General features: G+C 42.3%; 1 protein-coding gene across 1 annotated transcript in view; it reads left to right on the forward strand.

The window, feature by feature from the left end:
- The window catches only part of NELFA (negative elongation factor complex member A), a 33,927-nt gene extending 15,602 nt beyond the window's left edge, over positions 1 to 18,325 (forward strand). The window contains exons 5-11 of the mRNA XM_038400413.2: positions 1,069 to 1,199; positions 2,192 to 2,261; positions 6,038 to 6,126; positions 6,916 to 7,027; positions 10,779 to 11,032; positions 13,004 to 13,103; positions 14,026 to 18,325. Of these exons, the coding sequence (XP_038256341.1) occupies positions 1,069 to 1,199; positions 2,192 to 2,261; positions 6,038 to 6,126; positions 6,916 to 7,027; positions 10,779 to 11,032; positions 13,004 to 13,103; positions 14,026 to 14,210 (941 nt within the window). The 3' untranslated portion in view covers positions 14,211 to 18,325. The remainder of the gene's footprint in view (positions 1 to 1,068; positions 1,200 to 2,191; positions 2,262 to 6,037; positions 6,127 to 6,915; positions 7,028 to 10,778; positions 11,033 to 13,003; positions 13,104 to 14,025) is intronic.
- Positions 18,326 to 25,233: the final 6,908 nt, after the last annotated feature.

Genomic DNA, 25,233 nt, shown 5'->3' on the forward strand with positions numbered 1-25,233 from the left:
AGCAGGAAAGTCAGGTAGAACACCAATTACTTTTGTCCCCTTTCCCAGAAAGGGGAAAGTTAGAGACATCAGGGTGGCTTCTAACTGCTTGTTTGAGGGAAGTTGATGACCAATATGTTGCTCCCTCCCATAGCTTAACTTCTTAATAGCTTATGAAAATTAAGCTAAGTGCTTTCCTGCTTTTTATATGCATCCAAAACACATCTTAAAGCATATTAAGTTTGCAAAGTCAAGGATTCAAAAGTTGGGAAATGTCTGAATTTAAAGCTGCTTGTGTTAAAACTTCATTTGACACCCTTGCATTATGATTTAGACTTTAATTACATGATTACATACTATTATTTTCCACAGGGTCTCTGTCTCATTCAGGAAATGGGTTGTTACTCCATGTTTCTTTTATCCTCCACAACTCTTCTCGTATGCAATCCCACCAGCACCCTCTGCTCCTATCTACCCTCATCACCAGCTGCTGCATCCCTCTGACCCTCCCCATCCTCTGGCTCCTGCAATCCCCTGTTTCAGCCAGAGATACACAAATAACATGATACATTTCATCTCAAAAGGTTAAAGCATGGTAAAGTTATAAGCAACTGAAAACTCGTCCTATCATGGAAAACGTAGGGCAGTCTTAACTATAGGAGGTACTAACATCTGTGTCTATAATTCACCTTGATTAAATAGAGCCCTTATCAGAAAGCAGAGCTTGATGTAGTTCGGTAGCAATATATCTCTTTTTTTTTTTTTTTAATAGACTGCTTTATTTAAATTCTTGTGCATGAAAAGATATCTGTATGCGTCTAACTGTGTAATAATTGTGGCTCATCCTTAAACCTTTGGGGCACAAACTCTGACCCAGTGAACTCCTTTTATTAACATTTTTGCAGGCAAAAATAAACCTCTGAGATGCATCTGATGTATATCTATAGTCAATTCCATCCAAGAAGCTTTTTAAAGCTTTTAAAGCTACGGTACAAGAAATGAGGAGTCCAGATCTCATCATTCTTTTCTACTAAGTGGAAGTTCATTACAACTGATGTTGCTGATTTTTTTTCCCCCCCCCCCCCAAAGCCCCACTCAAAGGAATACCAAAACAAGCTCCATTCAGGAGTCCCACAGCACCTAGTGTATTTAGCCCTGCTGGAAACAGAACCCCTATACCTCCTTCAAGAACACCTCTGCGCAAAGAAAGAGGAGTGAAGGTAGGTAGTCTTTTTTTATTTTATTTTATTTTATTAAATACTCTTGCATTTTCCCATCAGTCCTCAACCTCTGATCAAAAGTGAGCTATAGTTTGTTGGCACTGATTATAGAGCAGTTAATATTTTTTTGTGAGTTTCCAAAGTATTTCATCAAATACTACAAATCAAATACTACTTTTTAAAATGAAAAATCAAATGCACAATTACAAAATGTGGAATAACTGTCTAGGTTTCAGTACTGCTGAAAAGGATCTGGTGGTTGTAGTGGATCACGAATATAAGCTGACAAAGTGATGCAGCTGCAAAAAAGGCTGATATTCTAGGGTGTATTAACAGGAATGTTGTATATAAGACATAGGATGTAATTGTCTTGCTGTGCTCAACACTGGTGAGGTCTCAGCTGCAGTATCGTATCCACTTCTGGGCAGCACACTTTAGGGAAGATGTGGCTAAATTGGAGAGAGTCCACAACAAAAATGATAAAAGGTTTATAAAGCCTGATCGATGATAAAAGGTTAAAAAATTGGGCAGGTTTAGTCTTGAGAAAAGAAGACTGGGGTTGGAGGGGGGATCTGATATGTTTTCAAATATGCTAAGGGCTGCTTTAAAGACAGTGATTCATTGTTTTCCATGTCTGATGAAGATAGGACAAGAAATAATGGGCTTAATCTGCAGCAAAGGAGATTTGGATTAGATATTAGGAAGAACTTTCTAACTGTAAGGATAGTTTAGCTCTGGAATACTCTTCGAAAGGAGGCTGTGGTATTGATGGTTTTTGACAGGAAACAGGTTGGACAAACAGGTTGGACAAACACCCTTCAGAAGTGGTTTAGGTATACTTGGTCCTGCCTTGGCAAAGAGGACTAGACTTGATGACCTCTCAAGGTCCCTTCCAGCCCTGCGTTTCTGTGATTCTATGAAACATATTTTGTAAGGCATTTCAATTCAATAATGAATTTTTTTTATTTTTACTTATTTATTTTTTTTGGTAGCTACTAGATATCTCAGAGTTGGATATGGTTGGTGCTGGTCGTGAAGCAAAGAGAAGAAGAAAGACTTTAGGTTGGTACAGCATGTCTGTAAGGTGTATAAATGTTAATAACTGAAACTACCTTGAGAACAAGAGCCAGATGTATCCTATCAATTTCATTTTCTTAAATCCAACTTTTAATTAAAATTAACATGAACTCAGATGGGTTTAAACTTGAGGGGAGGTTCCTCCCTTTTGAAAAAATGGCTACTAACCTTCCATAACTACAGTTCTTTGAGATGTGTTGCTCATGTCCATTCCAAAGTAGGTGACTCTCAAGCCATGGCACAGGTGAAGAATTTGGAGTTTATTGGCACGCTGATTGTTAATACCGCTTGGCTGAAACCTGCATCATCTCTAGCCTGTTGGGTGATGGCATAATGGTCGTCAATCCACTATTTTGCATCCCATGGTCCTGGTCTACAGATGTCCTGGTTAGGAACTTGAGCTGCAAACGCCACCAAAGATGCTTGAGCCCTTGTAGAATTGTGCTGTCAGGGCAGGAGAAGCAGAGACCTTTGCCAGGTCGTAGCCTGTGTGCGAAAGAGGGGAACAACCGAATTGAAGGATACATCTCAGTGTTATTGTGTAGCACCCAGTGATCTGAGGTAATACGACGCCTCATAGAAGTGCGACAACCAGTCCACAAAAATTGGGGAAATCTGATCCGTACGTTGTCCCCGAGTGTCCAGTCAAAAGGTCTGCCACCCACCTTGAGGCTATGCATTTTGATGTCTGTTTGATCTGAGAAGAATGACATACTCTCAAAAGGGAGGTCCTGTAAGGTCTGCTACACCTCATAGGATAGGCCCAAGGATTGAAGCTAAGAGCCTCTCCTCATAACTACTGTCGAAGCCATTGATCGGGCTGCAGAGTCCACTGTGTCTAAAGCTCCCTGTAGGGATGTCCTTGCCACAGATTTTCGCTCCTCGCTAGGGCTGTGAATTCACTTCTTGACTCCTATGGCAACAGCTTCTTGAATTTTGCCATCAAGTTCCAAGAATTAAAATCATAGCAACTCAGGAGCACTTGCTGGTTTGCGATCCTGAGCTGGAGGCTGCCAGTTGAATACACTTTTCTGCCCAAGAAGTCTAATTTTTTGGCATCTCTGGTCTTAAGAATTGGACCTTGCTGACCCTGTTGCTCCCACTCATTGGCCACTGATACCACCAGTGAGCTCAGTGGTGGATGAGTTTGAAGGAATTCAAACCCTTTTGCTGGAACAAAATACTTTTTCTCTATCCTAGGGACACTGGGGTCTGGCATAAGGCCCTGATGGGGTCCATAATGGCTTCGTTTAAGGGCAAAACAACTCATGAGGTCCTGATACAGCAGGAATATCCACCAGGGCATGGGAGGACTCTAATCTCCTCTATGTACCCCCAGGTTTTGAGCTACCCTTTTGAGGAGCTTCTAGTACTCCCTATAATCATCATTATACAGGAGGGTGCTATGCTTGTTCCATCACTTCCTTGTCAAGAGAGAAGGAAGAGGAGGCCTTTACAGGCAAGGGGCGCTGTTCCTCATTTTGTGCACCGGCTTGGTCTTTCAGTGCTGGTTCTTGATATTTGGCACCTGGCTCAGTACCGGAACATGGGCCCTGTTCCAAGGGACATGGTGGGGGAGCTCCAGACTCTGAAACAAAGGAGTAGGATTTCCTGGACTATGACCCCTGGACTGGTGGAAAGGCCCAGGCATTCCAGAATAACCACTGTAATGGCATTTCCACTGTGCTGGTGGCCAGGCCGCTGATGGAATGCCCTGGCCCACGTCCACCATTGGGTAACGCCGGCTGGAGCAGTGCCGTCTTCTGCGGGAGACATACAACTCTGCCTTTGAGTCAGACTCCAAGAACTCCCTTCCAGGTGACTAGGATGGAGCGGTGCTGACCAGTGCCTGTGAGTGGTGCTGGGAGGGAGGATACTGGTGCTGTGCCATCATGGCCGGTTTCCCTTCTGATGGCATCTGGTGCCACAGTGCTGTGGGAGCTCTTGTCTCTGATGCCGCTGCTGACAGCTCCTGCACAGCAGGGGATGGCGGTCCCGGGAGCAACGATGCCTGCCGCATGGCGTCAAACACCTCTGGTGTGGATGGCATCACCAGAGTAGTTGAGCACTGATGGACCCTCTACCACAAGAGAGCCAAAGGTGCCAGACTCAATGGTGCCCTTTCCGGGGCTGGAGTCAACAGTACAGGGCGAATTGCTGGCATCTTAGACCTGGCATGAGTCGCAGTCTGCCGGTGTCTGTGTGTCCCACAGATCTTGGGGTTGGGAATTGCCCCCTGTCCATCTTCTTCTGCTTCTTTCTCAGCAGCAGCAATGGAGAGTCCCTTACAGGAGCAATCTTTTTTGGCAACAGGGATGACTGGTGCCAGGAGTCCTGAAAAGCAGAAGAAACATCCTTTCTAGGCACCAAAGAAGCAGAGCAGCGCTGCATCTCTCTAAGAGAGGCCTCAATGCTTCTTACTGAGGCCAAAGTACTCGGTACTGAGTCAAAGTGGCTCGGCTCCAAGGGAGGATGAAGTGCTGCCACCATGAAGAATAATTTAAGTCTGGTGTCCTTGTCTCTCTTAGTGTGGGGCCTGAACCCTTTACAGCTTCTGCATGTAGGCTTCCCCCAGATATTTGAGGCAGCTGGAACGGGGGTCACTAACAGGCATAGGCTTGTGGCATGACGCACAAGGCTTAAACCCTGGAGACCGAGGCATGCCTCGCTATTAGGGGTGGGTAACTTTGCTAAACGGTACCGTAATCTAAATAACTGAAACTTAACCACTACAAATAATTATGTACAACTAGAAGAACAAAGTCCACTGAGAGGGATACTTGAGGGGAAATGCAAGAACAAGCTGAAGTTCCAGCGACTGGTAAGAAGGATTGGTAGAACCCTTTATAGCGGCGCTATGAGCACTCAATTCTAGGGGGCACCAGAGCCAACCTGACAGATACCACTGAATGGCGGTGCTTGGGGTTAGCACACACCTACTTTGGAATGGACATGGGCAAGCATTTGAAGAATTAAAGGTAGCCATGTTTGTTTCTGAATTCCACTAATTAAAAAGCTATGTGCCCTGGAAATATGTTGAGAGGGATGAACTAACTATATATGCCCTTTTAAACATACAAACATCCCAACAAAGATGAATGTGACATTAGCTTTTCCTTTTGTGTTGCAGTTAAAAAAAAGTTCTGAAATATTTTTGTGTATTCTATACTTATTGCATAACTAAGTGAAATTTTTAAAGGATCAATTTTGAATCTTTTATCTATATGGTATACAAGCATCTTAAATATGTATGTTGAATAATCTTAAATAATGCCTAATTGTTTTTTCATTCTTTTAATAATTATCCTGAATGAGAAGACCAGGCTACTTAAACAAATGCAGAAAACAAATTAGGTGGCATGTTTTTCCTGGAACACTTTCTTCATTTTGCAGTTTTTGCTAAATGAAAACAAATCTCAATTCATTTTTGTAAGATCCAAAACAAGTTAAATACATTTTTATGAATGAAATCACAATTGTAAGTATTGTGATGGATAGCTGTGCTTGGTTTATCTGAATGCTCAGATTCAGTATCTTCGTGAAATGTAAATTTTGTGGTTAATTTAAGCATCAGTGTGATTATGAAACCATGTGGGTATTTTATATGGAAAAACGTTGATTTTTACCAGCATTGTAACACCTGTTTTCTAAGTAATTTTTATCAGAATTTTCTTTAATCTTTTACATGGATCACTCTAAAAAATTTAGTTCAGGAATTAGGAAAGTTAACTTGAACGAACTCCTTCTTTTCTATCCAATAGATACAGAAGTGGTGGAAAAACAAGCCAAAGAAGAAACAGTAGTGGAAAATGCAACTCCAGATTATGCTGCTGGCCTTGTGTCTACCCAGGTAGGACATTTAAGTTGCAATGAAATATAAAATTGTGCTGCATAATGCTGGGATATTTTATTCTAAAGACTAGTTCTGTATCATCTTTAAAGCTCACCTCCAAGTGAATAATTATTTTATAATGATTCCACAAAATAACGTTCTATTCTTGATGTATTTTGCTAATAATATACAATGCAGAATGAACACTTAAATGTGTTCTAGGAAAACTAGTGAGAGCTTTTTTTTCATAAATGTAACTTGGGGTCGATCTTCCCTTCTGAGGGTTAGAAGGGGATGTGAGGAGTTTGTGGAAGCCGAAAGGTGGATTATCATTGCAAGTTGCTAATTCTGTCTAAACTTTGAATGACTGACAACATCTCAGGGAGTTTCTGGTGTTCTACGACTTATGTGCACAGGAAAGTTATACCACTAAAAGGTAGGCTGTGAATTCAAACTGCACTAGTTACACCAGTATAACTCCCTATGTGGACACACTTCTACCAGACTAAGAGTGCCTTTTTTCAGTTTGGTTTATATTAAGTTGGAAGCCGTTTAAGATAAGGCACTCTTATTCTGGAATAAGAGTGTCCACGTGAGGAGTTACTGATATAATTATAGCAGTTAACTATAATTGTATAATTGGAAAAATCTCCCATGTAGATACATTGTTAAGCAAGTGCCAAAAAGAAAACGCTAATGGAGAAACAGAGAAATGACAAAGTTGACATTGTATGTAAAAGGTCAGAATTTCCATGCAGTCATGTCATATATGGCTGCGAAACTGCAAAACCATTTACTGTTTTACAGAAACTTGGCCCTCTGAACAATGAGTCTGCACTACCTTCTACAAGCTATTTGCCTGCAACCCCCAGCGTGGTTCCATCTTCCTCCTATATCCCAAGCTCCGAAGTTCAGCCAGGTAAAATAATCATTTTTGCTACTGGCACTTTATTAATACATTGGTTCTCTCATATATTTTTTCTGTCATTCATTTGTAATTACAAATGCAGGACACAATCCTTCAACCATCCCTGGTGTAAGTAATCTCATTGACTTCAACAGGACTGTTTGTGTAAGGGTTGCAGGAGAAGGCCTCTAGTTTTTTTTAGTAACAAAAGACACATTTCCATTATTTTTAAAAAAAATTCTCACTTTTTAAAAGTAGCTATGAAAGCACTTTTAATTATAGATCTGACTAAGGCTAAGGTACTCTTTAGCCCCTTAAATGGTTCATTTGCTTCGTCTTTTTATAGGCAATCTGATTGTAAGCCATTAGGAATGTACATTAGTCCAAAGATTGCCTTGTGGCTCTGGGTGTGTGGAAGAGAGAGGTACTTTCTCAAGTGTTAAACAATAATTGTATAATTTATTAAAGGGTTACTGCTTTAACACAGTGTTCAACCACAACCTTTCCTATCACCCTCTCACCTTTTTCCTTTGCATTTTTATGAAGGTCTGTTAGGTACAGTTGAGCGCTTAAATTTTTTTCAAAAATCAAATTACATTCAATAATAGAAAACAGGGAAGAGTTAAAATAAGTGATTAGCCATGGGATTAAAAGGTTTAACCCCCCCCCACACACACACACAATGGAGCAGGGACTTGTCGTCATACAGGTCTGTAAGATATCTAATACACCTAAATAATAGTGATTTGTTAACAAAGCACTTTGGGATAAATTCAGTCAACAAAGAACTGACATTTCAATTATATGCAACATTCTTTACCCTGGTGCTTGTGTACAGATTCCTACCATAGCAATGGTGACTTTTCAGTTCAGGAACTTTGGCACAGTGGTCACTACAGAGGGGCACGTGTAGAATGTACACAAGCTAGGCTCAGAAACAGAGTTCCAAATCTCTCAAAAAGAAAAGGAGTACTTGTGGCACCTTAGAGACTAACAAATTTATTAGAGCATAAGCTTTCATGAGCTACAGCTCACTTCATCATGAAAGCTTATGCTCTAATAAATTTGTTAGTCTCTAAGGTGCCACAAGTACTCCTTTTCTTTTTGCAAATACAGACTAACACGGCTGCTACTCTGAAACCAAATCTCTCAGAAGCCCTGTATAAATCTCTCTCTGGCTGCAACTTGGCAGCTCTGGAAAGTACATGGCCTGAAGCATCAGCAGTGTCAGCAGCTAGTGTTGTTTTCTAGTATTAGCATTATCTAACTGCAGAAAAAGCATCATGTGAAGTCCTGAGCCTTGCTAGTTGCATTTTATTTTTCATTCCGTTTGGATCGTGTGTGTTATCTAGCCAGAGGACTTTGACATTGTCTCGTTTAATTAAAGTACATATAATGAAGACCAAATATTTTGGTTTACTTTAATTTGAACTTAGAATCATAGAATATCAGGGTTGGAAGGGACCTCAGGAGGTTATCAAAGCAGGATCAATCCCCAACTAAATCATCCCAGCCTGACCTTGAAGGTTTTTAAGGAAGGAGATTCCACCACCTCCCTAAGTAACTCACTCCAGCACTTCACCGCCCTCCCAGTGAAAAAGTTCTTCCTAATATTCAATCTAAACCTCCCCCACTGCAACTTGAGACCATTACTCCTTGTTCTGCCATCTGCTACCACTGAGAACAGTCTAGATCCATCCTCTTTGGAACCCCCTTTGAGGTAGTTGAAAGGAGCCATCAAATCCCCCCTCATTCTTCTCTTCTGCAGACTAAATAATCCCAGTTCCCTCAGCCTCTCCTCATAAGTCATGTGTTACGATCCCCTAATCATTTTTGTTGCCCTCCGCTGGACTCTTTCCAATTTTTCCACATCCTTCTTGTAGTGTGGGGCCCAAAACAGGACACAGTACTCCAGATGAGGACTGACCAATGCCGAATAGAGGGGAATGATCACGTCCCTCGATCTGCTGGCAATGCGCCTACTTATACAGCCCAAAATGCCGTTAACCTTCTTGGCAACAAGGGCATATTGTTGACTCCTATCCAGCTTCTTGTCCACTGTAACCCGTAGATCCTTTTCCGCAGAACTGCTGCCTAGCCTGTAGCAGTGCAAGGGATTCCTCTGTCCTAAGTGCAAGACTCTGCACTTGTCCTTGTTGAACCTCATCAGATTTCTTTTGGCCCAATCCCCTAATTTATCTAGGGCCCTCTGTATCCTATCCCTACCCTCCAGCGTATCTACCTCTCCTTCCCGTTTAGTGTCATCTGCAAATTTGCTGAGGGTGCAATCCATACCATCCGCCAGATCATTAATGAAGATATTGAACAAAACTGGCCCCAGGACCAACCCTTGGGGTGCTCCACTTGATACCAGCTGCCAACTAGACATGGAGCCATTGATCACTACCTGTTGAGCCTGACAATCTATACTCCTTATGGCTTTGAATGCCCTCTCTGGTTTTCATGGTCAAGGTTAAGAACCTCTTTCTTTAAATATTTTGTTTCATCGTTGTGGCAGGAAATATTTTAAATTGGTCAGTGCCGTACTTCACATATTCAGGATTTAATTGCTTTATTGTTTGTTTGACCTTATTTTTTATGTAATACAACAAACTGTGCATCTTGCATCACTTTAGCTATTAACAACCTCGAGATTAAAGGTGTTAATGTGGTGTCTTGCCAAAATCCCAACTCCTGCACTTAAGTTCTGCCAGTTTTTTTTTCTCCTCCTTTTGCCCTCTGTGCCCCCCAGTCTAGTTTCAATTGAATATAGTCATATTCCTCACTTCCTGCCCTAAACTGTTTATAATGATGCTTAGCATCGTTAAATAGTAGTAGCATTTTCAATAGCCCCTAAGTCACTTAGGAGTCGGCTTCTTTGTTTAAGCCAAGAGTAAGCTGCATGTCATGGTAAGTTAAGTGATTAATAGATAGATTCAGTTTGTAAAGCCTCGTGGGAGTCTTCAGATGACAAGATTATAATTTGATAAATTGGAGAATCTGTGTCTGGCTGTGGCTGTTATCATTGTCTGGGATTTTCCTCTAAAATGTTTTGAGTTCATACTGGATTTGAAATAGTTACTGTGTGTGGTTTTGGGGTTTAATTGTACTAGTTGGTTATCCACTTTGGGAGAGAAGGGACAGTTCATCTGTCATTCCAAAAGCAGGCCTCTACAGTAACCCTTTCCTTTTCAGTGGTCCTCTAAACAACAAGTGATCCAGGGACTGGATTTTAATTCTATAATTCCTGTTGTTTAGCCTGTTTTTTCAGTCTGTCTTCTCAATATTCACTGACTGGCTGAGACTGGGAATTAATTCTGACTTCCTTTGGGAAGTGGCTTCTAAAATTTAGTTTCTCTAATCTCAGCTCCTGCATAATAGGTCTTCGTACAATAATTGTGCTATACTTATAATTATGGAGTAGAAACTCAAAAATGTATAAAGCAGACTCCATTAAATACAAATTTCACTGCTAAGTATAGTGCAACGGAGATTTGCCAGTTGGAAGTCCCCGAGCTTTCTCCCATTATTGGTAAAGGGAATGCAGTGGAAAGGGAGAGAGAATGTAGTTTTTCAAATGTAATCCATAAATAAAATAAATGGCTTATTTAATCACATCACTAAAACGTGGCTCTCTGGAATTCTTGTCTGTCTGTATCTAGGTACTTTTAAAGGGCACTGTAGTATCTGAGACACTTATTCAATTGCGGGTGACTTTTTTTTTTTTTTTTATTTTTTTAAATTGTTACATTTGTTCATGCAGCTGGATCTGTGCGAGAGGCCATGCAGACTAACAGGCAACCTGAAGAGTCTACAGTTCCAAACACTACTCCTCTTCCTGCTCAGTTCAAACAACGAACACCCATGTACAACAGTAACTCAAATCCTGCTGCAGCTACACCTACTTCACCCTTAACACCTACTACGCCTCCTGCCATTTCCCCTGCTGCACAACCTCCACAAGTAGTCCCCCAAACTCCGCAGCAGCCACCACCCAAGAAAAGCCTTTCTCTCACAGTAAGTAATAATGTATCTGTGGATGAAAAGCAGTTTTCATTCAGGATCACAAATCTTTACCATTAACCTCAGTAGCGTGTTAATTCTTTAATGGCTTGGCAAATGCTGGGTTTTGGCATTCAGGAGGCTGTGAAAAGTACATCTTTTAATCAACGAAAATAGAAGTGCTCTGCCATCTAGTTAACGTTGCTGTTGGATGTTTTCATGTGTCTTGTGATTTCTATTTGTGCAAACATAATGGTTCAGTAAGGTAGACTTCTTTACCTGATTTCCTTGGTTTTTAAGTTTAAAAAAAAAAAAAAAAACCAACAAAACCCAGCTAATCATTTGTTTTTCATAACAGTAAATGGTCCTAATGACGTTGTTACAGTCACACATTGAGACACATGGGATGAGGGATGGGGGTGAGTTTCCACCATAACTGCTACTCATGTTTGGCTGAAAAGGACTTGTATTGTATTATAAACCAACACAGATAGCAGTGACTGTGGGAGAAGATAGCAATTGATTGTTCTAAAGAGAAAGCTTTAAATGGTCAAATATTGTAAAATGCAGGAAAAGTCAGACGCTCCAAATGCGGGACTACATCTCTTGTCTGTTGCAGATTAAGGTCACGATCCTGTAAACTCTAATGCACATGCCTGAAGTTAAGTACATGAGTAGTCCCAGGTCATAGAGTTCTAAGGCCAGAAGGCATCATCAGATCCCTAGTCTGACATCCTGTACATCAGACCACAACACCATCCAGCAGCTGCATGCTAAACCCAACAACCAAACTTAAACCAAAGTATTACAGCCTACAAAGGGACTAGACTATTATGTGCCACAGGCAGAATGGGAGGGACTGAGGTATATCAATACCCAAGGCCCCTGCAATGGAAGGGAAATGGTTTAAGTGAGAGAGACCCAGATAATCCAGGCAAGTGATGTTTCATGATGCAGAGGAAGGCGAGACAGACTGTTGCGCACGCTCGTGCTCACACACACACACACATATATATATAATCTGGGAGAAATTCCTTCTCAACCCCACATATGACAATCGTTAAACCCTGTGCAAGAACTGGCCAGCTAAGCATGTGAGAGGGGAAATGTTCAGTACCACCTCAGAGCACAGGCCTACCCCCATCCAGTGTCCGACCTCCAGCTGTGGCCATCTCTGATGCTTTGGAGGTAGGAGATCAAACAAAACAGAATATTTTGGGGGTGGGGAGCTGGAATTCCTTCCTGAGCCCTGCAGGTGACTGGCTGAAGCCCTCAAGCGTGAGCTTTAGGTCTTCAGTGTTAAGCACGTGCATAAGTGTTTGAAGAATCAGGACCTTAAGAAAGGGTTGTTTGTCCTTTGTTTTCTTTTAAATATAGCAAAATCATTGAAATCTCCCTCAAAAAATCTCTTTCATGGAAACTGTCCCAGCAGCAGCCCCATGGCCTGCCAGTCTGGGTAGGAAGAATCTGTAATGTCACAAAAGGGATGGATGAAGCAGATGCTCCTGAACAATCTGTGATTTTTTTCATTCACATACAGTTTTAACAGTGTGTTCCCTTGCCACCTCTGCGCGCGCACACACAAGTCAGCAAAGCAGACTTGTCCCCCCTCCATAAAAAGAAATTCTTCACCACACTGATATTTTCCCCTTAAAAAACTTTTACAGCAGAAGCAGCTGAAGTTTGAAATGTGTAGTCCTTAAGGAAAAGTGGAGTGGAGGTGTCACTGAAAGGTCCGTGCTAGTCATAAAAAGTGACTGCCCTAAAATTGTGTGAAAATGGGGCTTATAATGTGAACTCTTTTGCAACCTCAACAATGTGTGCCACTATGTGCCTGTTATGAAAAGGAATGAGTGGACTTATTTTCTGTAAGAAGAAAGATCACCATGTAGCCTGTGTCTTATCTTTGGATGTTGAATGTAACTCAGTGCTTCTGAAGAACACAGTTTCTCCACTGAAATATACACTTGCTTTAATATGTTGCAGAGGGAGCAAATGTATGCTGCACAGGAAATGTTCAAGACTGCAAACAAAGTTACCAGGCCAGAAAAGGCTCTTATCCTTGGGTTCATGGCAGGATCCAGAGGCATGTATTACAACTAACATTATTTTGAGGACCAGTAGATGGTATGAAGCACCACTAAAATGTAAAGATGTGCTGCTTTAGTGATAATCTGGGCAGGAACTTATTTTATGGCTTAAATGTAAAAATTGGGAGGAGCAGGAAAAGAGTGACTGTTTTAAAGGTATGGAGTGCCTCACTACACTACCTGGCAACAGCTGAACTATTCAGTTGCCCCTACAACAATGCATGGAAAGCTTGTATGGCACGGCTGGGTCAACATACCAGCTGAAGTCTAAAATCTTGTGAGTGGTGGTTGGAGGGGTGCTGACAAACTGTATTTTTGTAGTTACAGAATGTGCCCTTCAGGACATGCACATACTTCAGTAAATAACAAATAACCATAATACCATGGCTCATACAAAAGCATGTGGTGGACCTTGGGGGGGGGCACCCACCCCTACAGACCAAACTACTCCACACTCTCGTCAGGTGAAAATACTTGTGAATAGGCCTTGCACTGTGCTCGGAAGATCAGTGAGTGCAGGTGCTGTCAGACCAGGATGAGGAGGGAGCTCAAGAGTACAGAGCCTCTTCACCAATTCTTTAATGTTTTAAAGCACATCAGGTGACCTCAAATGCTATGATAAATCTCAGGGAGAGCCCTAACACCCACCCACCTATTCCAGTAACCTTGCTAAATCCTTAATGTAGTCCCTCAGGGTTCAGTTCCCTTTGTTAACTCAAACCATGATCTGTGAAAGCATGTGGCTTCCTGCTTTGTTCCAGGTGCTAGTGATACTGTAGCTTGTCAGGTTTTTGATTTCCTCCTCCCTCTGGCCCTGGCAGAGCCAAAGCTTTTCCTTACCCTTTAATTTTGCTAACTGGCTGTGTTGAAATGTGTCTTGTCTTGCAGTTTGACTATTTTTTATTCTTGTCTCCACAGAGAATCCTTGCCAAGAGCAAGGAGACATCATCCAGATTAAACTTAGCGAGCATACAGAAGTTTTACCAAAGGCCGATGGCACTGGGAGCACCACCATGTTAGTTGACACAGTCTTTGAAATGAACTATGCTACGGGCCAGTGGACCAGACTCAAGAAGTACAAACCTATAACTAATGTTTCCTAAGAGCTTCAGTAACAACAAATGGTGGACCAAACCAAGACTAGAATCAGCCAGCTCCTCTAGAGTGCGTCCATTGTACAAAATGGCATTCATGTGTAGGTTTCTTATTCCCTTCCAAAATACAAGTTGTAGCTATCCAAACTAACTGGGCTCAGGTGAATGCAGTATGAAGATGCTGTCAGACTGACAGATTTTTATTTCTTTTATTTTTTTAAGGGGGGGAAGTTAACATTTGTTCTGTGGTTCAGGGTGCCAGACATTGAGATCACAGCTGAAAAATTTCCTTTTCACTTTGAGAGCATTTCAGTTCCAAGCACTGAGGAAAGGACAATTGCAGAATCACAATTTACCACTAAGCAAGGTCACGGATTTTATTGCAGAAATATTTACTTTGACTACATGGGTTCCATTTACATATGGACATTTGCACCACCACAGGTATTTGCAGTTCTTCCTGCAATTTGATCGCAGTAAATCTAACTACTGCGAGTGTAGATGTCTAATGGCACCCACTGTGTGTTTAGCTTGTCTTTTCCAGGGTCATAGGGTGGGTTTGAGAAGCTTTGTTAATCTTACTGTATTGCGAATGTTAATGCCCAGCACGAGTTAATCTGTATTTGGCATAAATCAACTGAGATGGAGGGGAACTGAATATCTTAACCTTTTATGCAGCAAAATTTATAATTTCCTTTAGTGTCAAACTTAAGATTGCCAAAAGAAATTCCCACCTTGCTTATGGGCTGCTTCGGGATCATAGCTCTTTGCTACCACGTGAAGTGCACAGTAGAGATTAATCTCTGGCTCTTGTACAGCAGGCCCCCTGGGCAACATATCTTTCTCTTGGAGGGAATGAAGTTGTATTGTGCTTTCACGCCTCTCAAGAGCAGTTGAATTTTACTGCAGTCTTAAGAGTGGCTCTTCCAGCCACAAAGTGAGTTACTGCCACATCTGTGAATGTGGAAGGTTAGCGAGACTGCTTTTTTTTTTTTTTTTTTTTTTTTTTCAGTGCAAGTTTGACTAATCAGCCACTGGGCACTTGGTGACCAAGGCCTGAGCTGCACACACTTTTTGTACTGGTACAACAGTTGGGTGTGACTTTCTTGAAAACTGATATAGTTATACCAGTAAAACCCCTAGTGTGAATGCAATTATACCAGAGTACAGGGGTCTTATGCTTGTTTAGCTTATTCCCTTTCCCATACAGGAATAGCTATACCATATATGCACACATACCAATATAATTGTACCAAACTAGGAGGATTGTACCACTTTAACTGAACTGGTACAGTTAAAGCAGTACATCTTGTGTGTAGACCAGGAATAAGTAGTGACTTCAGAATTTGGCCCTTAATAGAGACTTGTGTTAAATGTCCATGTTAAATTTCTTTCAGCCAATCTCGTGTGGAATTGCACTTGCCTGGGAAGGTGATGCTGGGGAGGGAGAAGTACAAAGATAAGTCACATAGCATTGTGGGAGACTGACATGGGGCCTTGTGATGACTCAGGATTGGCTTTAAAAAGGAATGTTAATCTATGATTTTTAGGCCAACAAAAGATCTTTTTCTAAGATAAAAGCAAATATCCCCTAAATGATACATCTGTGTGCCAACACAGCCTATAGGTTATCCAGCTATGTGCCTATCAGAACAGGGCGAGCATTAATGAAGAAATGTATTTACAACATTTTATTGTGATTTGATCAAAAGTATGTATGTTTGCAAATATACATAACAAAATTAAGGTCCAGAATATCCTAAATTAACCATTCTAACACTTAATAGTTGAGTTGTACTGTTGGTACAGTGACCTACATGGAACTTCCATTATCATTAAGAAGTTGTGTGCACATATAAGTGAGAGAATGAGACTCCTCAGCATAACTGTCATTCTGGAAAGTGCCCTCTATTTAATTACTCCATTTCTGCAGTGAGGTAGACTATTTTCCAAGTGATACAAATCAGCCAAACAAGCAACAGGAACAAGTTAAGATGAGTGGAGGGTTTTGTTTTTAGAATGAATTCACTATAAGGTGTGTTCACAATGGTTATAACTTCTTTGACTTAATACATTACAAGTGAAGGGCTAAAGTCAGAAGTATTTGTCTTTTTAAAAATGTGTAAGGAATAAATTGCATTCCCTTTCAATCTCGTTTGCTTTCAAGTTTTAAAATAGTCCATGTGACAACTAGTTTTCTATAAACTAAACCAGTGTGACACTTCTGTCTTAACTGCTGCTGTTTTAATACATTTCGTCTTCTGCTAATACAGAAATTAGATGAGGGGTTTGTTTCTTTTTATAAGAAACAATGTTTTTAGGAGTGGACACCTCAGGGGATGTGCGCTCGCATCCCCAGTTATTGGTTCAAAACTCATTCCCGTTTGGTAGTGATCAGAAGCTGTCATTTGATGGCTCTTCAGTTTTTACATGCAATGAGTTGGGGTTCTCTGTCCAGTGTCTAGTGGACAAATGTCCACATCCCCAAAATTTAGCTATCAGCAGCAAGGAGGAGGACTGCATGGGCAAGAAGATGCCCCCTCTCTCTAAGTAGTCTCTCCAGAACTCGGTTGAAGTATTAAAATGAAGCAGGATGGGGGAAACTTGTACTGCTGCTACCTGCTCTCTCCTTACTGTGTAGATGGATAGACTTCAATCTCCAGGCCTATTCATCGAAGACTAGTGATATGCACTAAACCAATTAGTTTTTAAATAGAAACAAAATATTTTAAACTCATTCTCACTGGAACTGAGACAACTTAACATTGCTAAAATAATTAGCAATCTTATTTTTAAATAAAAAAGCTTCTCTCTCTTGGATGGATCTAGCCCTAAGGACTAACTTTATTTCAACTAGCTCTGAGTATCTAGTGTCCTTTTTAAACACAAAATATGAAATGAAAGTAGCCATTTAAATGTTTTTAGAATCATTACACTGCTGAAAAACTAAACTACATCGAGAGCCCTGCATCATAGCTTGGAAACACTGAACCAGTGCTTTGAGAAGAGTACATCTAAAGTACCAGACGGTTCAGGAAACGGCAAAGCAAGCACTTGAATTCCTGTATATTATTTAATCTTTATTTTACAAAGCAAATCTGACTCCTTGAGCTTGATCATTTTTGTCTTCACCTAGCATCTAAATGACTGAAAAGTTGATTTTGTACATGAGGCTCAGCGGTGCATCGCAAAGCTAATCAAAAACCAAGTTAACTCTAGAATGATGTGCTTAAGCCCCCACTAACTAGGCGTGGGAGGTGCACACATTGTTCAGAGCTAACATTCTTTAAATCCTTTTTCGTTACTGTAGCCAACATTCTAGGCCCTAGTCTGTGAGCCAGAACGTCACATGTGCATTGTGGGGTAGCTTCAGCAAACAAGAATGCCCTGGGGAATTTTACACTGGGGGCAAGGAGGAGACCTTTGTGGGTGTTTTGTTTTTGTTTTTTAAGGTTGTGAAAGCCCCCCAGTGTGGTTACTGAGGGGCCACACAGAATTAGTTTCTCTTATTTAGGATTCTAGGGTGAAGTATAGGTTAGAAACAGGTAACATGGCTCCTTTCATCTCTTCTGAGGTGAGGAAACACCTTTTCCTGCCCAAGCGTTCTCTAGTAAATCCCCTCCAACTCCCCAAAACACTGCACAGTTCTTAGGATGACTAACTCTTCAGTTCTGGATCAGTGTCCTAAGGGGTCTCAGTTTTTATTTATAGTTTTGCTGTTAACCTTTCAGCCAAATAAAAGAGGGTGCTGGATGTGATGGGAAAAATCTTCTTTCGAGTAGTTAATAAAATAGGCTCCTGTGAAGTTGCTAATTTCCATCAAAGTGCAAACCACTTACATAGAAAAAAGAAGCTTGATACTTTGGCACTGTAAAGCTTGAGGTTGGCTCACACTTTCATAGCAAGATCTGACTAGAAAAAAGACTGAAAAATGTTAAGCCAGAGCCCACTGGGAATCTGGTGCCTTTAACAAGAAATGTCATTTTGTAAAATGTTACATCTATAGCATAGCCCATATGTTTTCTATTTGTTTTTTGTACAGTTGTAAATTCAAGATCTTCTGTCTTCGGGTACGTATTTTCAGTGTACTACAGTATGTATAATAAAAGTTTAGATTTTCTAAAGAAACTGTAAGGTCAGTTATTACAATCTGCAATGACATATTTCTACATATTGAGCTAACAGTTGAGCTAGTAGTGTGTAGTAGCTGCCTGACAAAGTGATCTTCTTGTATCGTGGTGCATCTATATATAGCTGAGCTTTAAAATAAACTCATTGGATTATTTATAGTACTTTATGTAGTTACATTCTTTAAAGTTAGTATAGAACAGGGGCTCTCAAACTTTTTTACTGGTGACCCCTTTCACATAGCAAGTCTCTGAGTGCGACCCTCCCCCTGCCTTATAAATTAAAAACATTTTAAAATATATTTAACACCATTTTAAATGCTGGAGGCAAAGTGGGGTTTGGGGTGAAGGTTGACAGCTTGACCCCCCCATGTAATAACCTTGTGACCCCCTGAGGGATCCCGACCCCCAGTTTGAGAACCCCTGATATAGAACTACATGCAGGATAGATTGCCGTTGTTAAGATGACACTTGTGCCTAGTTTGGGTCACTGCTTGTTAATGAGATTGACAGTAGTGAATCCTGTTAATAATCTTGGTGTCTCAGTCATGACCATTCTCTGAGGAGCCATGTGGGATTGATATGAAAATATTTCTCATAGGACTCGAAGGGACCTCAAGAGGTCATCTAGTCCAGCCCCCTGCATTCATGGCAGGACTAAGTATTATCCAGCCCATCCCTGCAGGTGTTTGTCTAACCTGCTCTTAAAACATGTCAACTTCAAAACAGCAGTACCCCTTCTTATGATCATGAGGTTCAATTTTAATATATAGCCCTCTTTGTACAGCTTACTGCAGGGTAGCTGTACCAGTATCTTCAGAATGACCAGTATGTTTGCTCCGACTTGAGTAGCAGAAATGTTATGCTCACCCTGCATTCTTAACATCAGCAGTGATTGACTTAACTGGCACTGTTACTGTTTCAAGTTCTAAATGATGCAGCTCTTGGCCTCCTTTTTAACTTTCTAGATTCTTAAATCAGCACCAACCACATTGTCCTGACTAGTGCTGTATCAGATGGGACACCGCTCACCCTTCAGGTTTCCTACCATCATACCCTAGATATGGTAAGCAATCCTGGCTTTGCTCGGGTGTGTAACTTTCTACCACTACCTCCATTCCAGTGACTCTTTCCTAATCCAAAAATACAATCTATACCATAGAGATAAAAATAACGTGAGGTGTTTGTTTAAATGGTGGTTGCTGGCAATTTCTTTATCTAATCCTTTCCCCCTGCCTTTTTTTTTTTTTTTTTTTTAAATTACCATCTCCCCATTATGGAGCCTATAGAACTCTAAGAAGCCTGCTGGCAGACCTGTAATAGATTTAGTAAACAGTATCTACTCCTGAGGGAATTCTGCACCAAAACATTAAAAATTCTGCAAATTTTATTTGTGAATAAATAAACGTGGCTCCAGCTTGGCAGGCCACTGGCTGGATTGAGGTGGGAGGTCACCCTGAAGCCCCCACCTCCCCCAGGACAGGGACTCAGCAGTGAGGCCTGCTCCAGAAATACACCAGGGCCCTCCCCCTCTGCACCAGGTGTGGATAGGCAGGCTCAGCCCAGCAGGATCCAAGTGTGGAGGGGCTTAGTGTGGTGGATCCAGGTGTGGGTGAGAGGTTTGTGGGGGGCACTCTGGGTGCGGTCAGCACAGCGAGAGATCTGGATGCACAGAGGCAATGGGATTCTGCAGGGGATTCAGGTGAAGATGGTTAGGGCTTGGAGGGGGCGGTGCGTGTGGGAGGCTGGGGGAGTGGGGCTTGATGGGGTGGGGGTCTAGGTGCAGCTGATTGGGGCTCAGTGGGATGGGGGTCTGGCTGTGGGGGGCTTGTCAGAGGGGTCCAGGTTTAGGGAGGGGTAGGGTCTGTCAGTGAGGGTTCAGTGGGCCTGCTTAACGGGGGAGCCCCAGCTGCCAAGGATGTGCCGCATGCCAGGCTCCCCCTTCCCTTTCTGATTTCCCTATCCCCTTTTCTTCTCCAATCCCCTCCCTTCCTTTCCCACTGCCTTTTTCCCTCATTTCCCCATGCCCCATCGCGGCCACTCACTGTTGCACAGAAATCAGGAAGGCTCCTAGCACACACTAGGACCCAGGAGGCAGCGTTCAGCTGCAGAGTCAGCAGAGCCCAGTCGCAGCCTCCCTCAGCTGGGCAGCTCTGCGCTTGCAGAAGTAGTGTGGGGGTGGAGGCAGTGGCGTGTAACCCCATTTACCCCTCCCATGCCTCACCTCTGGTTGGAGGAGGCAATCCCCCCCAAAAAGCTGCACCCATGGTTGCCTCCTTACCACCCCCATCCCCAGCACATCTTCCCTTTGCTTCCCTGCCGTTTTCTGCAGGAGTTCTGCAGGTGCGCAGTCACCCAGAATCGCCCCAGGAGTAAGTATCTTAGTGATTGAAACACTCCTGACCGTGCAGTGCCATCATGTGGTCACTTTGGCAGGTGCAGTAACTTTTTTTTTTTTTTAAAAGAGCTCTAAAACCAAAAATCGCAGCTCCTACGTAAATCTCCTTGTAAAGAGTGCCAGATTAACAACAGAGATTGCCTAGAACAGGTAAAACAGCAATGCAAACCTTCCCATACTGCAACTACCTCATGTCTGACCTGGAGGCACCACTTGTATCGCCAAACCATTCAAAAATTCATACAGTCCTTCCTGACCCCACCCAAGACTTCTGACAAGGTTGACAGTTGTGATGGTAGCTTTGCTATGCGGAGATTAGTCCATGGACTCTGCCAACAGCCTCATTCCAAGTAGGCCTCCAAGTACCTACTCATTATCTCAGCTGGATTTTAAACATTGACCTAAAACCTCAAATATCCAGCCATGTTGTTTCAAATCTTATACTTCCTGAACTATTTAATTATAGCTCGTGTTTAGTGACTGGACTGCAGGAGTTCCTGAACTCTAATCCTGGATGTGAAACAAAACTTTCTCTGATCTTGGTCAAGTTGCTTCTCCTCTCTGTCCTAGTCTCCCACCCTTTAAAATAGGGGTAACGCTTCACAGGGCTGTTATGAGGATTAAGGAGATGTTTGTAAAGTTCTTTGTGCATGGAAAGCAGTGCATTGTCTCTCAGATCTTGCTTTATTGCTGTGTCAATGCTAACTTGTTTTTTCTCAAACAAATCTTTCTGTAAGAGTTGGTTGACTGAGTTTGAGATACAAAATATCTCATTTCGGCTACTGGACTGAATTTGGGGCAGTTCAGTGGTGACAAAGTTAGTAATCAAAGGGCAATTTTCTGAGCTTTGCCTCATTTTTAGCAGACAGGTTCTCATGCACTAAATCACAGTAAGTATCCTTTAATGGCGCTCCCTGGTCCAAACTACCATTAAGGACTTTCCCTTTGAGGGTAGCAACCTCTTTAGTGACCAAACAGATGTCACTGCATACCCTCAACCTCTGAAACTACCTTCCGCTCTGGGGATATATATTCTGGCTCCCCATAGAGAGACTCCAAAGGTCTCCTCTGCCTCCATCTTTCTTCCAACAAAGGATATATAAACCTCCCTGGAAATGACAGAGGACCCAGTGGGGTAAACAGCTTGCACCATTATCCTCCACTCTGCAGTCTCAGCTACTGCTCAGAAAGTCATTTTGATGTGGCATCTGACAGCGTCCCCTTTTTGGTGGCTGCCTGGCCCATTTTCTTCCAATGTAGACCACTATCACAATAGACAAATGGGGCCTGGGTATCCTCCCCTTTCCCTTTTCAGAGACCCCTCCCACAAAATAATTCTCAAACAAGAGGCAGACTCCCTTCTCCAAATGGGGGCAACAGAGACTGTACCACTCCCGCACACAGGGAAGGACTTTTACTTAAGGTACTTCCTCACCCCCCAAAAGAAGCAGGGCTGGAGACTCATTCTGGACTTCAGAGAACTGAATATCTTCCTCTGACACTCAAAGTTCAGAATGATCACACTGGCCTCTATAAATCCCTCCCTCCCCTCAAGCTACGGGTTTTGCAACCCTCACTTTGAAAGATGCATATTTTCATTTGGACCTGCACCCCACACACCAGGACCGTCCTGCGCTTCACAGTGGGCTCAACGCACTTTCAATACAGGGTGCTCCTCTTCGGCCTCTCCATGCCCGCAACAGTAGTTATGAAAATACTTGTGGTGGAGACTGCATACCTCCGCAGACAAGGAAGACTGATATTTCATGGATATTTCAACATGGACAATTGGCTGCCCATGGGTTGGTCATGCCAGGAGGTATAAGCAACATCACCATCACTGTAAGTAAGTCCATATTGACACCCAGGCAAAAAAATCGAATTCATCAGGGTGGACCTGAACTTGATCACAGCCAGGGCCTACTTACCTCATTGCTGATTCCTTGCCATAAGGGATCTCATCGACCAGTTTTAAGTCGTACGCTAGCCCAATCCTGCCTCATTCTGTTAGGCTACATGATGGTGTGCACCTCTGTTACCCCATTTGCACATCCCACTGGCTGAAAAATTTCTAAAAGCCATCGTATGGATATTCCCTCTGGTTTCAAAACCAGCCCATCTGGGATCTGGACCTCAGCCTCTTTGCTTTCATGAGACCACCATTTGACCTTTGACCAACTTTACCTTCTTGTTCCTGCCTGCACCTGTCTTTCAAAGTCATGAGCTGTAGCTCACGAAAGCTTGTGCTCTAATAAATTTGTTAGTCTCTAAGGTGCCACAAGTACTCCTTTTCTTTTTTCTTGACAGCAATTACCTCTGTTAGAAGGGCTGGGGAGCGCCGAGCCCTTAGGACAGACCGACATTACACAATTTTCCACAAAGACACAGTTTTGTTGTGACTGCATCCAAAGTTCATACCAAAAGTACCTTCTGAATTTCACCTTAACCAGCCTGTTCACCTTCTGGGGTTTTACGCTTAGCCTCACCACAGTAGGAGACAAGACTCCATTCTCTGGACATGCGCAGGGCTCTAGCCTTCTACCTGAATGGAACAGCAGCACCCTTCAGGAAGTGTCCAAGGTTGTTCACTGCTATTGCTGAAAGAATGAAAGGCAAATCAATCTCCTCTCAAAGGCTCTCTAGGTGAATTTCCTCCTGCATTATCCTTTGCTATGATCTGATGAAAACCGCTCCTCCTGAAACTGTCAGGGCACAGTCTACAAGAGCCCAAGTGACATCCATAGCTTTCTTATAGTATATCCCCCTCTTTTAGATATGCAGAGCAACTACTTGAGGCTTCATGCACACCTTTACCAGGCAAGCTTTGGCTGCCAGTGCCTCTTTTGGCTCAGAGTTCCTCCACTCTGTAGTACTGCATGTTTCCTGGCACCCTCCTCTTCAAAGAGCACTGCTTGGGAGTCAACCCATCACGAACATTCATAGGGATCAGCACTGGAAAAAGAAAGGAAGGTTGCTTACATGATAGTAACTGGAGTTATTTGAGATATGTGGTCCCTACCGGTATTCACCACTCACCCTCCTTCTTCTCTGCTGGGGCAATCATGTGATTTGAACTGGAGAGGCATTTGGTCCATGCTGCCCGTTATGCCCTTGAGAACAAGGAGGCACAGAGACAACCTGCAGATACAGCTATTGAATAATTTCCAGTCCAGGGCATAGGGAGCACATGGGCACCCCAAAGAGAATACCACAGAGAGAACAAATCCAGAAGAACTCCAGTTCCATAAGGTAAGATACCTTCTTTTTAAACATGATAAAATGTCCTAAATGAAGACAAAGCCTTGAAATGAAATTGCCTAACTCTTAGCATAGCACTTGTTGTGCTGCTCAAGATCATGTCATTTGGTTTGAAAGATCAAGAACCTTATTTTTGAAGATCTGGTGAGTATCAGTTTCCTTGGTCCATGTAAGTGCCAAATGCGGTCATGATCCATGCCTAGGGCTCCTAGGTGCTATGATAATATAAATAATTAAGAAGACGATGACAAAGAAGGGATTTGCAAAAATATCTCCAGGGGTCTTGCTGGTGAAGGAGTTAAGAGTGAAAGAGTTAAGAGGAGTTAAGCTGGTGAAAGAGTTAAGATTGCCACACACATTATATATGGTTTGTGGGTATATGACAGGTTTGTGCTAGCCTATTGAGGAGTAGGAGGCATATACTCTTGAGATAGTTTAACTTTCATTTCCATGCTTTTGTGGTTGTGCGTTGAGTACACTGTGTGTGTAGCAATCTTGCCTGTTTAGGAAATAAACACAAAGCATTGTTGTGGGGGAAGAGGATCCTTGAACTATACCTCGAAGTACAGCTACTGCGAGAGAAGTTTCCATCTATTACCAGCTGCACTTCTCTGAAACAATAAACCTTCCCTGTTATCGGATAAAATCTGACTGAAAGGTGTAGCTGCTGTCCAAGTTTTTATGCGTACACTAGAGAAGGGTTTACTCCACAGAAGATATGCATTTGGCTGCTTCCCACTAAAAATTTATGAAAAGAAATCAAACAGCTTACTTAAAAAATTCCAAGGCCATAAAAGCTAACCCAGTGTGAGATTTCACACTGAAAGGCCACCTACATGTAGAGGAAAAACAGAACTTTACACTTCATTAAAAGCCCATTTCAGAATGCAGCTTCAGCTAGGGATTGGTGACTAGTGCCTTCATAATGAGCTGAGTGTGAAACCTCACACTAGGGGTGTGCATGAAGTACTAAGCATTTGCAAGTCTAAGCTTCTGCTTGAAAAGGGTGAGAGAATGTGAGCTAAAAGTGTTTGCACCCCAGGAAACAAGCCAACTTCATTCTAGCCTTTCACCCTCCCCCTTTAGACCTTGGAGATCTTTAAGGCGCAGAACTTGTCCTTCCCTAGACAACACTAAAGGAAGTTGTGTGTGAGCCTGTCTGTGGAGAAGGTTCCATTTGGATTTCCAAGGAAACCTACAGGGCTGTTTGCTTTCCAACCTGTGGTCAAGCTGCAGGCTTGATCATGCT

This window comes from Dermochelys coriacea, chromosome 4 (genome assembly GCF_009764565.3).
Source record: "Dermochelys coriacea isolate rDerCor1 chromosome 4, rDerCor1.pri.v4, whole genome shotgun sequence".
Taxonomy (NCBI): Eukaryota; Metazoa; Chordata; order Testudines; family Dermochelyidae; genus Dermochelys; species Dermochelys coriacea.